Source organism: Oxyura jamaicensis, chromosome 3, assembly GCF_011077185.1.
Source record: "Oxyura jamaicensis isolate SHBP4307 breed ruddy duck chromosome 3, BPBGC_Ojam_1.0, whole genome shotgun sequence".
Lineage (NCBI taxonomy): Eukaryota > Metazoa > Chordata > Aves > Anseriformes > Anatidae > Oxyura > Oxyura jamaicensis.
Genome location: NC_048895.1, coordinates 94,419,632 through 94,434,334, shown reverse-complemented (window position 1 = coordinate 94,434,334; position 14,703 = coordinate 94,419,632). Strand labels below are relative to the sequence as shown.

General features: G+C 35.3%; 2 protein-coding genes across 5 annotated transcripts in view; one reads left to right on the top strand and one right to left on the bottom strand.

Moving 5' to 3' along the window:
- Window positions 1–14,703, top strand: part of MCPH1 (microcephalin 1) — a 126,495-nt gene that overhangs the window by 68,305 nt on the left and 43,487 nt on the right. The window contains exon 13 of one of the 2 annotated variants that reach the window (XM_035321157.1): window positions 6,706–7,710. The exons of the other annotated variant lie outside the window; for it this stretch is intronic. Within the exon in view, the coding sequence (XP_035177048.1) occupies window positions 6,706–6,900 (195 nt within the window). The 3' untranslated portion in view covers window positions 6,901–7,710. Of the gene's footprint in view, window positions 1–6,705; window positions 7,711–14,703 lie in introns of those variants that run through there. 2 annotated transcript variants of the gene reach the window in all.
- The window catches only part of ANGPT2 (angiopoietin 2), a 44,158-nt gene that overhangs the window by 22,725 nt on the left and 6,730 nt on the right, over window positions 1–14,703 (bottom strand). The gene's annotated exons all lie outside the window — the stretch shown is intronic.

The window sequence follows — 14,703 nt, the reverse complement described above, 5'->3', positions numbered from 1 at the left end:
AAGTCAGGTTACAGTAATATGAATTTGACCCTTTTTGATCATGTCTTTCTAGTTAGATTATACATTAAAACAGCTTCACTTCTAGGGATCTATGGATTCAGTGGTTTTGCCTTAGAATTCAGTGTTTGTTTCTTTCTTAGTGCTGGGAAGTCAGAATCTACATACATATGCCTGTACCTGAAGTCGGATCCTTCTTTAATAAAAAATAAAACCTTGGAGGTAAAAAGGAGTCACTTTAACGGATAAATCCTCTGAATTAGGATTTTGGTAGCTGTGGAAAACAAAAAGTGCCCTTTCAAAATGTAAGAACTGTTAACCTGTAAAAGGGAAATGGGAAAAAAAAATCTGACAAGAAAGACTTTTATTTTTAAAATAAAAAGAACCTAAGTCTCTTTCCAAATTTCCAGAGTTTAGGCAAGCAGAAGCATTTTAGAACAATAATTTAAAAATTCCTGTTTGTAGGTCATAATTTTGCCAAGGCTTTAGCACTTTTGAGGCAGATGCTCAATCTAATACAGTTAAAAGACAAATAGCAAAGCAATCCTTGTATGTGTTATTGTTAACTGTAATCTCATTATATGGGTGAACAATCAGTTTGGCTTTCTAGTGTCTTGGTTATGATTTTGTTGTCTGAGCAACATGTTGCAAAGGGTTCTTTGGGATGGCAGGGAGATAGGAAAGATTGATTAGGGGTAGAGAGATGGAATTCATTTTCAGCTCCTGTCTGTCTGCTCTCCCTAAAATGAGCTAGCTTTCTGGCTTACCTGTATTCATTCTTTATGAAATAAATACTGCATTAGTAGATCATCACTTGGAGCTATGAAAATACCAGACCTACAAATGAACTTTTCTTTGAGATACTAATTTTTGATTATTGGGTTTTTTCCTTTGTATTCTAATACAGCTAAAAAATTAATTGATTTTACAGGCTGTTGTACCAGCAAAAATAAGTTCCTAGACACTCAGAACTTATAGGCTTTGTTCTTCAGGGAATCCAAATAAGCAAGATCACTCCAGCATTGTTTGGGCAAGAGAACCATAATAATTTTTAACTTCTTGCTGCCCTACAAAGAGGAAACTAGTCAATAATAAATATTTAGCACATATTCTTTCTTTGAATTAAGTATTATTTCTTCTTTGTCCAATGTGACCAAACTTTCAAAACACTATCTGTTTGTTCACTCCCTTCAGTCTATGCAGCTGGTGAGCTACAATGTGCAACAGAAATTTCAAGATCTGGTATAGACCAAGGAGATATGCAAGATTCTGAAGGCTTTTATATAGATAAACTATTAACATTTTCACCAAAGTTAGATGCTGCTTCATGAAGACTGAGAGTAATTAATGTGTGTCTCCCTAAAGAGGCTAGACACATGGGGATTAAACAGCTTGAGTCCAAATTAACTTTAGAATTGAAGCTGGAGAACTGGACGTCATCACGGACATCTTGTAAAATAAATTTACTATAAATGCACTTCTCTCAAAAGAAAATTATGGGAGATCTCCAGAATGCTTTTTATCTCCTTCAGTACCACAGTCATGTATTAGGACACTTCTATAAAAGTCAAGGATATGGCCTCACCTGGCACACATCACGTACATGCATGGTTAGAAGGCATGTTGAAAAAGCAAGGCATGTTCACAGAAAAACAAACAGTCAGTGAGGCATCTTGGGTATCAGAGAGCTACCATATGAGAAAGCATTGAAAATATGTACTTTTTTTTTTTTTAGTTATTTAGAAAAAGGCCTACAATAGAAATAAAGGAGTCAATGAATAGTTCAGTGAAGAAAGACTGGTCGATGTCTTTGATTTTTTCCACTTCGTTAAATAGAACAAAATATCTCAAAATAATTGTGGATATTAAACCTCATTCTCCAAGGTTTGCTACAGATAGTGGTCAAAATGAGAATCTGAGCAAGGTCATATCTGCAAACAGGATTACAGAATTGCATGACTTCTTTGAAAATGTTATCACTGAGCTATTCCAAAACCTACTACTAGAAAAAGAGTTAATTCTGGGCTTAAAGGTAAGGTAAACATTTTAAGGTAGGCTTAGGCAATTCCCCACAGCTGTAAGGTTGTTCTGATTACAGTACACAAAACTGTGATTACAGTTTAAGGCATCTGGTGGTTCTGGTTGCCAGATTTTTATACCCCTTATAATTGTGCTTGCAACCTTAGAAAACAGTTTTGTTTAGATACACAGATCTGCAGTTTCGTAATTTATCTTACTTGAATATCTTTAAGTATAAGCCTAACTCTGAACATCTAAACTTTGTATCATCTGCTCTTTTTTCAAATAATATATCATTCATGTGATGCATTCTAAGTTATTGAAGTATTCTCTTGACTCCAATTTAAGAGTTTGTCTTCAAATCTATTTTTCAACTGAAAAATGTTAAATAGACAATTTAGGGAATATGGTATTAGTGCTTACTAATATGAAATATGAACATGAAGAAGGATTTATTTTAAAATTTATGGCCAGTTTGATTATCTGGTTCATTTATCCTAACTTAGAGCAACAAGAAGCATCAAAATGATATGGATCTATTAAGTGGCTTTCTAGATGCTTGTGTTTTTCCCTCCTAAAAATCCTACAAAGCATACCTGCATAAACCCCTCTGTTCTTTTCTTTCTATTCAATAATCCTCTTCCAATTCTGTGCATTCTCTGCTTGTACTTATCATAACAATATTTTTTCCTGACCTGAATAAAGATATGCACTCATCTCTCTTGGTTTATAATCCACTCCCTTTGTGTCATAAAATATGAAACAGTAGAAAATAGGAATTCTTAACATGCACATTTTGTTTGCTCTTTGTTCATTCTGTGTGTGGTTTTTGGTTGTTTGTTTGTGTGTATTTGCTTGCTTTAGAGGCAGGTGCTTACTTTCATCTTCTAAGATGAATACAAGAGTTACTGTTATCCAAGATGCCTATCCTGTTCCCCTGATCTTAGCGAGAGCAAAACATTTGCATACTCTCTGAAAGTGAGGCCATTGTGTTCCCTTGAAAGTGGGTACAAGACTATCCTGTAATTATAAGCATTGTTGAACACTCAGAATTTCTGAGCAGGGGAGAATAGTCAGGGTCATTTACAAGAAGGAAGGGCACAGGAATGAAGTGCTCCAGTTCACGTTCAAGAGTTCAGTAGCTTGGTATTTTGGTTTGTGCAGCACATCTGTCTTCTCAGTATTTTGCTCAAATTCTGAAGATGCAACAGGGATTATCTGTCAGATTTCTCCTTTGTCACATGACTACTTTGGGGAGGATAAATTTTAATCTCTTGTTAATTCAATGAAAACTTGAATATAAGACTTTGATCTTAATATATGTTAACCTTCATGATGATTATTTTGGGACAAAATAGTTGTCAAAACCTAATAGCTGACTCTTAATGAGGCATCTTCAGAGATTCAAAGAATCTTCTCATAAGAAAAGTGTAGAGGAGAGAGAAATAAATACATCTTACTGCCTAATTTGAAAGGAGAAATAGTTAGTTGACATCAGTTTTGGGCCCCTCACTTCAAGCTGGGGAAGGGCCTGGAACTACGAGGAGAGGTTGAAGGAACTGGGATTGTTTAGTCTGGAGAAGAGGAGGCTCAGGTGAGACCTCATTGCTCTCTACAACCACCTGAAACCACCTGAGGAGCCAGGGGTCGGCCACTTCTCGCAGGTAACTAGTGATAGGACTGGAGGGAATGGCCTCAAGTTGTGCCAGAGGAGGTTTAGGTTAGAAATTAGGAGACATTTCTTCTCTGAAAGAGTAGTCAGTTGTCCAGGGAGGTGGTGGAGTCACTGTCCCTGGGGGTGTTTAAGGAAAGGTTGGACCTGGTACTTCAGGACATGGGTTAGTGGGTGACAGTGGTGGTAGGGGGATGGTTGGACCAGATGATCTTGAACGTCTTTTCCAACCTTAATGACTCAGTGATTCTATGATCTCCAGAATGAAGTAATTGTGGAGAATGTAGTATTGTAATGTGGTGAAGGGACGATGGGTGGAGTGTGTGTGAATTTTCCACCTTTTTTGGTGTTGTGATAATGTTATGTTGATTTTGGTGTGAGGAATTCTTTTTCTGATGTAAATGAAACTTGTGAAGATTGTGTGATGGACGTATATTTGCATAATTCCTAGCTTTTCAGTGATTGCTCATGGGAATTTTTCATGAAAAAATCTAATTCTTGTGTAATTTTTGCTTAAATTATATGAAATGAAAGCACAGAGGGAAAAAAGACACGTCTTTCCAAATGTGCTTAAACAGCAAAAACAGGTGGGAAAATTAATACATATATATATAGTAACATAGTTATGGTGATACATTTTTAAAAAGACAAAATTCTTTAAGGATTTCAATTTCAGATTGTCATGCTTCTTCAGTACTTCAAATCATACAAATTGATTTAAAACTTTAGCAAAGTTGCCAAAAGATGTGTTGGAGCCCATTCCAAAACGTTACTTTTATAACCAAGATGGTCTTTTTTTTTTTTTTTCTCCTTAAATCACGCTTTAAATTGGCAAGAAAGAAAAGACAACATGTAGAGTATGTGTTAACAGCAATTTGTTTTCAAACTATTGGCAGAGATGTTATAAGTTGTTTATGACGGCAATGGTTTGCCAATTCTTGTTTAAATGAAGAGCCTTCCTCATTGCTGTTGTATAGTTTGTGTCCATGTTACAGAATGATTTTCCAAAGAATCAGCAAATTATTTGTGTATTTTGTAGACACTTTAACTTACCCTTTTTCATTTAAAGTTGTAAAGGAGGTCTTGCTTTTGCTCTTTCCTGCCAAATGATTAGTCTATAGTAATTAAACTCTCATGTTCCTGATAGAAATTACATATCTATATGAATACATACTTCCCTTCTTTGCCAAATGCTACCCCGTATAAACAGTGCAAATAATACTGGCTGCTAGTTTCATTTTATAGAATTTGTCAGTTATTGGAGCAAACAGTCTTTCCAAAGAAAGTTTGGTGATTTCTTTTTAATATTTATAATCTGATTCTGTCAACTGTAGCATTCATTTTCAGAAAGAGTGGTAATATTAATCATGACTTTCTACATAATGCTATGTCCCGTGGAAGAAGTAGGTAGATGGCTGGAGCAGCATTATTCTTTTCATCCATCCCTAAGATCATTAGAAACTATCAAGATTTTTTCCTTGAATCAAATATAGATTACTAGGCTAAGCAGTTTATTACTTCCAGGGACTTATCTGGAAGTCTGAGAAAATTCCCAAAGCACATTTTTTAGGCTTTTTTAAAGCCTGTCTACTGAAATGCAAAGATTATTTTTATAATAAAGCATCCTTTCTAATACTATACCTGCTGGGAGAAATAGCAAAGAGGTCAAATTTATCTGTAGTCATACCTCTATAGCTCTGTATTTAAATCAGGAAATTTATTGCATGAAAAATGTCATTAGCCTCATAAACTCAGCAACTGCTTTGTGTGATACACAAAGCTCAGCTGCATTTGGTAGAGTTCATTCTAACAGCTGATTAGCTGATTGCTGGCCAAATGGAGAGGTCATGTGCTTCCATGCCCCAAGCACATGTTCCTGCTCTCTTTCTTGAAGTGTCTCTCACATATGTCACTGGACTTTTGACTAAGCCCAGACGCACTAACCTAAGGGGGGGGAAAAAAAAAAAAAAAGAGTGGAAGGAGTGGACCATCAATTACAGCAAGGCATTTTTTAAATGTGCATTGAAGCTACAGTGTTTGACATATATTCAGTTGTCAAAAGCTTGTTAAGTTGCTCTTACATCCCTAGAAAAATGTATTGTACTTTCACAACATACTTTGTGAGTTTAGATCAGAGGAACTTAATTGGCCCTTCCAATACCTGTAGTCATCACACTGAGATTTTGGACCCTAAGAGTCTACAGACAAAAGTGAACAAGATGGAAAACGAACTTAAGACAGTAATTTCTGTTCTAATGGCAGGGCAAAATAAGGAAAAAGGTGATAAGTCTCCTCAGTTCTTTTTCTGAATACTTGTTCAAAGTATAGGGGATACCTTCCTACTTTTCATACTCTAGATGTCATGAGTTACCTTTAACCCAGCCACACTTTGTCTTAGTTGCCTGCTCATGTTTCAGAGTGGCAGTGTTCTTTGGATTCTGGCCATGTCTGGTTTCTTCATAAGTGATCTGAAGCAGAATTTAGCCCATAATTTGAAACATTTTTTTTTCAGACTCTAAATATGCAACTGTCATTTTGTAGAAGCTCATCCATGTATACTTAAATTTCTGAATTGCAGATACATTTCTGTATATAAAGGCAAAATGCAAGTCTTTCATCAAAGACAGAATACTATTAAAAACTCCAATTTTGCAGATAGTTTTTTCTTTCTCTTTTAAATAGCTTTCCATACTTGTTCATACTAGTCTACCAAAACTGCTTAAAGTTAGGGAAAAAAATAAATAAATATATCAAGGAAAAATAACTATCCCTTCCAAGATTCATTTATCTTGACAGACCTAAGGGAACAAATTTTAAAGTCATTGCATCAATCCCCATCAACCAGACCTTCAGTTATTTTAAATTAGCTTCTATTAAAATCATATATTTTCCTATGTCTTCTGAAAGTCAGTAATCAGTTTCAGAAGCCTGTAACTTTTAGAAGAAAATAGTACACTGCACAAGTGATTATGTCTGGAAAAGAGACATTTAAATTGCCTTTTTTTTTTTTTCCCTAGGGCAGGAAGTCCCTATGGACTATGTGCTGTTTCTCAAGGGAGGGAAAAAAAATCTTTTGGGAATGTATATGGGAATGCTTGAGATGTCTCTACGGTATTAGCTTTTTACATGCTTCATCGAGCATGTCTGCCTGTCCAGACCTCCAGCTAAGATTTTTCTCTTATCTCATTTTCCTGTCAGCAAACAAAAGGTGAAAGTAACATCATAAATGAATACTAGCTGAAAGTGATCTGTGATTGATTAGAAAATATTCAAGTTAAAATTGTGTAATAAAATACTGAACGTTTAAATACTAACTCTTAGAATAGTAAATAAAGAATTTGAAGTAAATTATATGCAGGAGATGATTCAGTTAATGTCATTTATGGACAAAGTTGAACTTACTAACTTATTCTCATTTCTAATTACATCTCAATTAGAGTAAGATGATTTTCTAGCAGAAGAAAAAAATCCCTGCCTTCACTGGAAATAATCTACTTGAATAAAAAATAAATATTTCATTAATATTGCTTGAAACTAAATGCATGAGAAGCCTCTATTGTCTGTACAAATATTTATAAAGAATTACTTTAATTGTGTATTCTTGACTAAAAGTATTTTGTTCCTAATACTGGCATCATCATACTTTCTATGTATTTTGAACTAACTACAGAAATTACAGTCAAAGCTATGACAGAAAAAAGTAAAACAGGGAAAGGGAAGAGGCTTTGAGATCTGAAACTATCCCAAAGGCAAACTTACAGTTGAGCTCCCATGGTTCCAGCCTCTGAGCTTGTTTTGTGTATATGGTATCTCTCTACTGCTCACCTAACTGAACATAATATGTTTTCAGGTGGCTTGTCACTTGGAGGGTGACATAAGTTCTTCATACTACATGTGATGCATTACACCTTACATGGCATGCAGATGTTCATTTTTAAGAGATGTAAATAAAATGCAAATGAAAAGTATCCTTGTGTTTTCAAAAATAATGTTAGTTGAAACTACATGTTCATCTTCACAAATCTTTTAATAGTCTGAGTTCCTGTATGGGCAGGGAAATAATTTTTAAAAGATTTAACAACTGTATCTTCAGACCTAAAATCAATTATTTGGTGATTAACCATTCTCATTAAGAGTTACAAATACTCATTAAGGCAGTAATCTAATATTCCAAATTGCAAGATTACAGCGAAGTGGTATTTCTCTTAGAAATCAGGGAAGGAATTCATAAAGTTCCCATTAGTCTAAAAATAAAGAATAAATAAATAAATAGTCTGAGTCATGAATGGCATTTTGCCGAAGTTCAGTAGCACTGAAGCCAGGAAGACAAAAAGCCAGTGATGCTTCTGCCATTCACTTACATTCATATAAATATTCCTCATTACGTGTAACAAGCCACAAATCTTCAGAAACAGGATTCCTTATTTATGAACAGCTTAAGAAATATTGCCAATTGTTAATTTTTTGAAATACTAAGTTATAGCATTGAGCTAGAATTTCACAAATTGAATATTCAAACCTTTTGGAGACAAGCCTACATGCTTTCAGTCACATTTTGTACTTCCATGTTACCATCAGTGAATCGGGACTTTTTCTGACTGGTATAAAAATGAAATTCTGCCCTAGAAACTACATTTGAATAGACACAGGTGCTATCCCAGATCTAAAGTAATCCTTTCCCATTTGAGGATTTTATTCCATTCCAATGAGCTACAAGCAGCTCAAATAAACTTACTGTCAGGTATGCTGTTGGGGGGTACCTACAATATTTTTCATGAAAGGCAGTAGCTATGTAGCCTTATATACTTTAGATTTTTTTTAGTCAATTTTTATCTGGCATAAACTTTTCATGAAATATTTTTTAAATATTTTTTCTCTCAATTTACAATTTCAAGTTTGTTATAAATTCCTCTTTCAATATGACAGCCTATTTTACAGAACACCTCATGACATCTATGATTTGCAACAGCAAATAATAGTGCAGTTTTCTGAAGAAACAATGAAGCATATTTCTCTTTTTCAAAGTATGCTATCAGGGAAGTGAAAGAGAGCTAGGCATTCACAGCTCATTCTCAGCATTGCTTTCTAGGGAAGCAGTCATCTTGCATTCCACTTCCAACCAGAAGGAAGAATGATTCGGAGTTCAAGGATCAAACTAGTTAGGAAGCTGTGGAACACAATTAGTCCCTTTTGTAAGCTATAAAACTGGGTGTCTCCTGTTTCCAAGCTGTGTTCACAGAGCATCTTTCAGCATGAAAAATCATTAGTTTTTTTAAAAAACTTCACAGATAAAGGAAACTGAAAGCATTTTGAGTAGTTCTTAAACTTTGCACCATACTGGTTTCCAAATATAGTTTAAGTCTTTTAGAAAACTTTTTGAAGAAGAAGAAGCCTCAATGATGATGCTACTGAGAGAATTGGTCATCTGAGCTGAAGACATGCCAATTTTTCAATGTTGAAGACTCTAAGGCAGCATGCAGGTCAGATGCTGATTTCAGTTTTGGAGGATATAATTTCTCTACTAAGAAATCACAAACTGATTTTTCTGTACATTTTCAAAAAGAAAAACTTTCTCTCACATTCTGTAGTTCCTTTTGTAAGCCATGCTGCATCTTTATCTCCGTTGTTTCCATCTCTGATAAGCTAGATAGACAAGGGAAGGTGATGTGTCTGACAAATTTGCCAAATTTCATCACCAGTCTGAAAATACCTTGCTTGGCAGACCAGAACTGTCAAAGAATTTCCCTAAGGTTACTAAAATACTGGACAGGGGAAGCAGGACCCAAAACCAGAATGGACTTGACTGACTACAGAAAACACTAAGTTCTGCCTTAAGTAAAGGAAGCTCAGGTGTTCGTCTCTGCTTAGTAGAAAAACTGAACATCTTGGTATGTTCTCATCAAATGGTACTTGTTTATTTCCCATTGTTGTTCTGTTAGCACAGTTAAAAGTCTTTAAAGCAAAAGCTTCTGAGGAATTCCATGCTTGAAAGATAAAACAGGAAGCTGTGTTGAGAGTGGACAAGCACAAATATTTGGAAATAAGATCAGCACATATAGGCAGCATACTGCAGAAACAAAATGTAGTGTGTGATACAGATCCTTGAGAAAAAAAAATATATATATATATATATATATATACTTTAAATTATGTAATCCTATTTTTTTTCTTTATTTTTTTGCCTCAATAACTAGGCTTATCTATCCAAAAGCAGGCAGTTTAGCTTATTGGAACAGCACCAAAAAGAAAAGCCTCTCCATCCATTGCTTCCAAAACTTTCTCTTTATCTCTGGTGTCCCACAGAGCATGCAATTAGTGATGGAAAGTCACCTCTTGAGCTGAGTTCCAGTCAGTGCTCCTGAAAGCCTAAAGCCAGACAGATGCATCTTGGTGCCTTTCTATGAAGACCAGAAACAGGAGCCAGATCCTCTCAAAACAAACAAAGCTATTGGTATTGATTATAATAGAAGAGGAGGAACTCTCAGCAAAAAATGGCTGAGAACCAAAGCTATGTACTTAGGAGGGGTATTTTAGGAGAGGAAGCTGTCTGTCAAGATCTGATGGGATGGTCCACTCAGATGGTCAGCTTTTAAATGCACTTTCAAGAGATTCTCTTGGATGCAAGACTCTGCTCTGAAGATGAGTAACCAGATCTAGCAATAGAAAAAGTACAAGGCTGCTGACACTGCATGCTGCCAGCAAGAAATAAATAATTAAATAAATAAAAGAGGTCTGTCTTAATAAACAGGAGATTATGCATGTAGGTTAGCATCAAAAAGAAAATTCAACAACTAAAGAATCCAAAACTGAGCCAAAAGAATTCAAAACTGAGAACAAGGGACATAGCAAAAAGGGAATTCAAACTGGACAGCCAGGAAGAAGGTTAGGGTTAGGGTTAGGTCTTAAAGAAGGCAAAAAGAAGAAGAAAAAAAAGGGGGGAGGGACACACTTAAAAATGGATTTGTCAGGAAAGAAAGCTAAAACTTCAAAAAGACAATGCGCTGTAAAAGAGGGTTGGAAGACTGATCTTGAGGCTGAGGGCAGGAGTTGTTTTATGGGCTTCAAGTTTAAACAACATCATGAAGATACAAGGAAACATACTGAGGAAAATGGTGAGTGTGAAGGACTTGACTGGATTAGCCTCTTAGTAAGCATGAAGCATTTTGCCTTTTGAGACGAAAGAATTTATAGGTACATAACATGAAATCTCAGTTTCACTAAGTCAGTGGTAACTTTTCTACTTGCCTAGAGTAGAGCTAGGATTTTTTATTCTGCCCTCAGAACCTTTTTAAGATAATGAAATTTACCATAAGGAAGAAGGAGATCTCATTACATGGATACGTTTTCTCTAGATACAAATCCCTGGAGGTGTTCAAGGCCAGGTTGGGTGGGCCTTTCAGCAGTAAGGTCTATTGAGAGGTGTCCCTGCCCATGGCAGAGGGGTTGGAACTAGATGATCTTAAAAGTCCCTTCCAGTCCAAGCCATTCTATAATTCTATGAAATCAAACTTGAAAGTGACAGAATATATATATATATACACACACATATATATGAGGTTATTACTAAATTATGTTTAAATATTCTCTGTAGTTAGTAAACTGCAGATTAACTGTTTGTCCTATAGTGTCAGAATCCTTTTTTATATGATAAGCCTTCAGCAGGGGTCAGATTGCTTCTATTTGTTGCAGTGTATAGCCCTTCTAAGGGTTAGGTTACTAGTCTTGGGATTTAGCTTCTTGTTACTTGTACTTTGCTTCATCATGTCAGAGTATTTTTCGCAAAACATTCCCAATATGTCTCCAGTAGCAGTCACGTCAGTTTGGGTCTTGTTTGATTGACTAATTTAAATATATATATATATATATTATTTACTATTGCTTTATAGGTAATCATTATATGAGACAGAAAGTCTGGCATCAGGATGGAAGTTTGATATTAAGTGAAAAATGCAAGAATAATTAAAATGGTCAAAGTTCAGACCTCATCCAAGGAAGTTTCATTTTTTTAAGTCAGTTCCTTAAAACCATAAAAATGTAAGATTTTGTCTGGTTTCACTCATTCACTTAAGCTGTCTTTTTTCTACTTCATCCACTTCTGTAGAGTTATATTAAGAAAATGAAACTTGCTGTTCCTTTGAACATTTGAATTACCCTGTTTAAAGAAAGGCTTTCTGAAAAGAAAAGCAAAACCATGGAAATTTTTTTCCATTACATCTTCACTAGAAAATTTCCGTTAATACTGAACTGGTTGAATGGATAGGTTATCTGTTAATGCAATATAAAAGTACGTTAAGTATCTCTGCCATAGTTACATATATTTCAGTCTTGATGTGCAGCTTTTGTGATATTGGATTGTTGTCTTTTTCATGACTGAGATAGATTGCCAGTTGATGGCCAATGGAAGCGAAAAAATAGGCTATTACTTCTTGACTGATTGGGATATTCTCTTTAAGTAGCTGCTTTATATTTTACTTTGAAACTGTGGATTTGAACTAGGATCTTGTAGGTAGTTTACACCTTGCAAATGGACAATGGGAATTTTTTTCTTGGGAAAAAAAAAAAAAAAAGTATACGCAACATAATGTTGGAGTCAAATGAATGGACCTAAAGGAAGTACATGAAGTATCGTGGTATGATCCATACAAGGTCTACAGAGGAAGACAAAACTATAATGTTTTTTTAGGTGGCAGCTATAAAAATTAAAACACTCAGCTTCCTCATGTGCCTCAGGGTAAGACTATACATCAGGTCATATGATGAAAGTAGTGCCTCCGGTACACTGACGTCATGTAACACCTATGGGGACTGGGGAGCTGCTGGTGGGGTAAGGACTGTCCCTATTGCCCAGGAAATGGCTTTTCCACTGAGCTGGGTGTCTCCCATTCCTACACCCTGACAAAATGGAAAAAAGATTTTTTTTGTTTCCAGGATCACAGGTGTCAGGTGCAGGCCTGAATCAAAAAGAAAGCATAGTGATGAATCTGATATAGTGTACTAGAGATTTAAAGTTCCTAATATATTCCTAAAGGTACAATTTTTCTTTATGCAAATATGAGAACCTTAGTTTTTCTCCCTATCAAAAAGTCCTATTAGATGGAGTGCTAATTAAAGATCAAACATTTGCCTAGTGTGTTTTCATGTATTTTAGACAATTTATTCAAAAAACATACAAAACATTGTTTCTGAAATAGCTCAAATGATGTCAGTTGTGTAACTGATTATGCTGTCCCACAACAGAATTTTCTAACATGTTAATTTTGAAAATGCTGAATTATTCCTGTCATCATGTATGTTTTGAACACCTTTTGAAATGCATGTAGCCATTTTTAGTACCTTGGTAGTTACAACATTAATATGTACTACAGAGTCTAAAATGGAATGCCTCTTCAAGAATTTCAGTCCTAACATTGAGACAGTTGTGATTTAGCCAGCAAAACCTTTTTTGATCTAGCCAGAAAAACTTTTTTTAGCTGTTGAACAAAATTTTCTGTTAAGTCCTCAGCTGTTTTACCACAAGACATTGATTTTAATCACTGACCAGCATTGATGATGGAAAGTTCCCCGGATGTTGTTCCCCGGATAGCAAAAGTACACTATATAGTTTTTGTTTTTTATGCTGTGATGTGCTGCTGGAGTCCTGAATACAAATACAAAGCTGAAAAGATTAGTTTTCCCTACAGTATTAAGAAGATGTTGAGCAAAGGTAATGCTCATGCTATATGCTGCTGGGGTTTAACAGGAGTCCCTAGAGACAGCTGGACTGCAAAGAAAGTTAATGGCATGTAAGAACTGTGAAGTATTCACTCACTTAGAGAGGAGAATGGTTCTCTCCTTACAGCTTCTGTGAATAATGTCATTCTGTGAAGGACACTAGATTTCAATACTTTTACTAACACAGTTAATGGAGAGAAGGTTGTGTAATCTGTCAGCTTCTCTTTTTTAGAAGCAAGACCTTGTTGTGACCTCAGTAGGCTCTTGGAAGATTACTAGATAAAGTGTTAAAGCTTGGTATAGACAGTATAAAGACACTAGAAATGTTCCTGTATTTCCTCTGTCTCCTTCCAGACTAAGCCATAAACTGCTGGAAGTTGGAATGAGAACAGACAGCCATCTCCCGATCATGCAAATTGCAGGATACTTTTGCTGAGCTTTGTAAATAGCATCTTAATTTTAGGGTTAACCTGTTGCACAGACAGATGAAAACTAATAGGATTTTCAGTAATTATTTGGCCTGGAAAATGTAGTAAGCATTGAAAAAAAAAAAGGGGGGGGGAACAGAAAAAAGAAGGCATTTAAAGAGTAGTAATGTATTTTCCTAGGAAGCTTGAAAACTGACACAGTGAGTGTTTGCAGAACTATTTAGGTGTTAGATTTTTTTTATACAAAATACGAGTCTGGATTTTGTAACTTGAAGAATTCTTTAACATTTCCTCTGAGCTCAGTTTGCATGGAATAGTCTTAGTTTCACCAAACAGTATTTGAGTTGTTCCTAGAGAATAAATATGATTCTTTTTTCCTCTACCCCACTTCCTAGAGATACATCTGTTAAAGGAAATGAAATGATCACAGTATTTCCAGTTGTAAAGTGCTTTTTCAGGTTTTGTGTGTGTGTGAGGTTATTTGGTTTAATTTGTTCCACTGTGGAATGTGCCATATCTCTAAGGCATTTCTGGGTATTAAATTTCTGTGCCGTACCTCTTTTATTTTTTTATTTTTTTTCCTTTTTCCAGATGCTCAGTCCTGTGAAATTATCTGGTCTTTTCTATTAGTTTTTCACCTGTAATTAATATTTCGTTAGTCTGAGAAATTCAAATAATAACATGACAGAAATAAAAATCTGTGCTTATTTCTGAAGGTTCTTACTCAGTCCCATAGGAACCCTCCTTTCCTTGAAGGTCATATACATATTTATAGTCCATTGACAAATTATTTTCTCAGTAGTTTAGCTGTTATTACCACTGAGAGATTTACTAGGTTGCATTTGGACTGCCAACATATTTTCTCTGTGTGACATC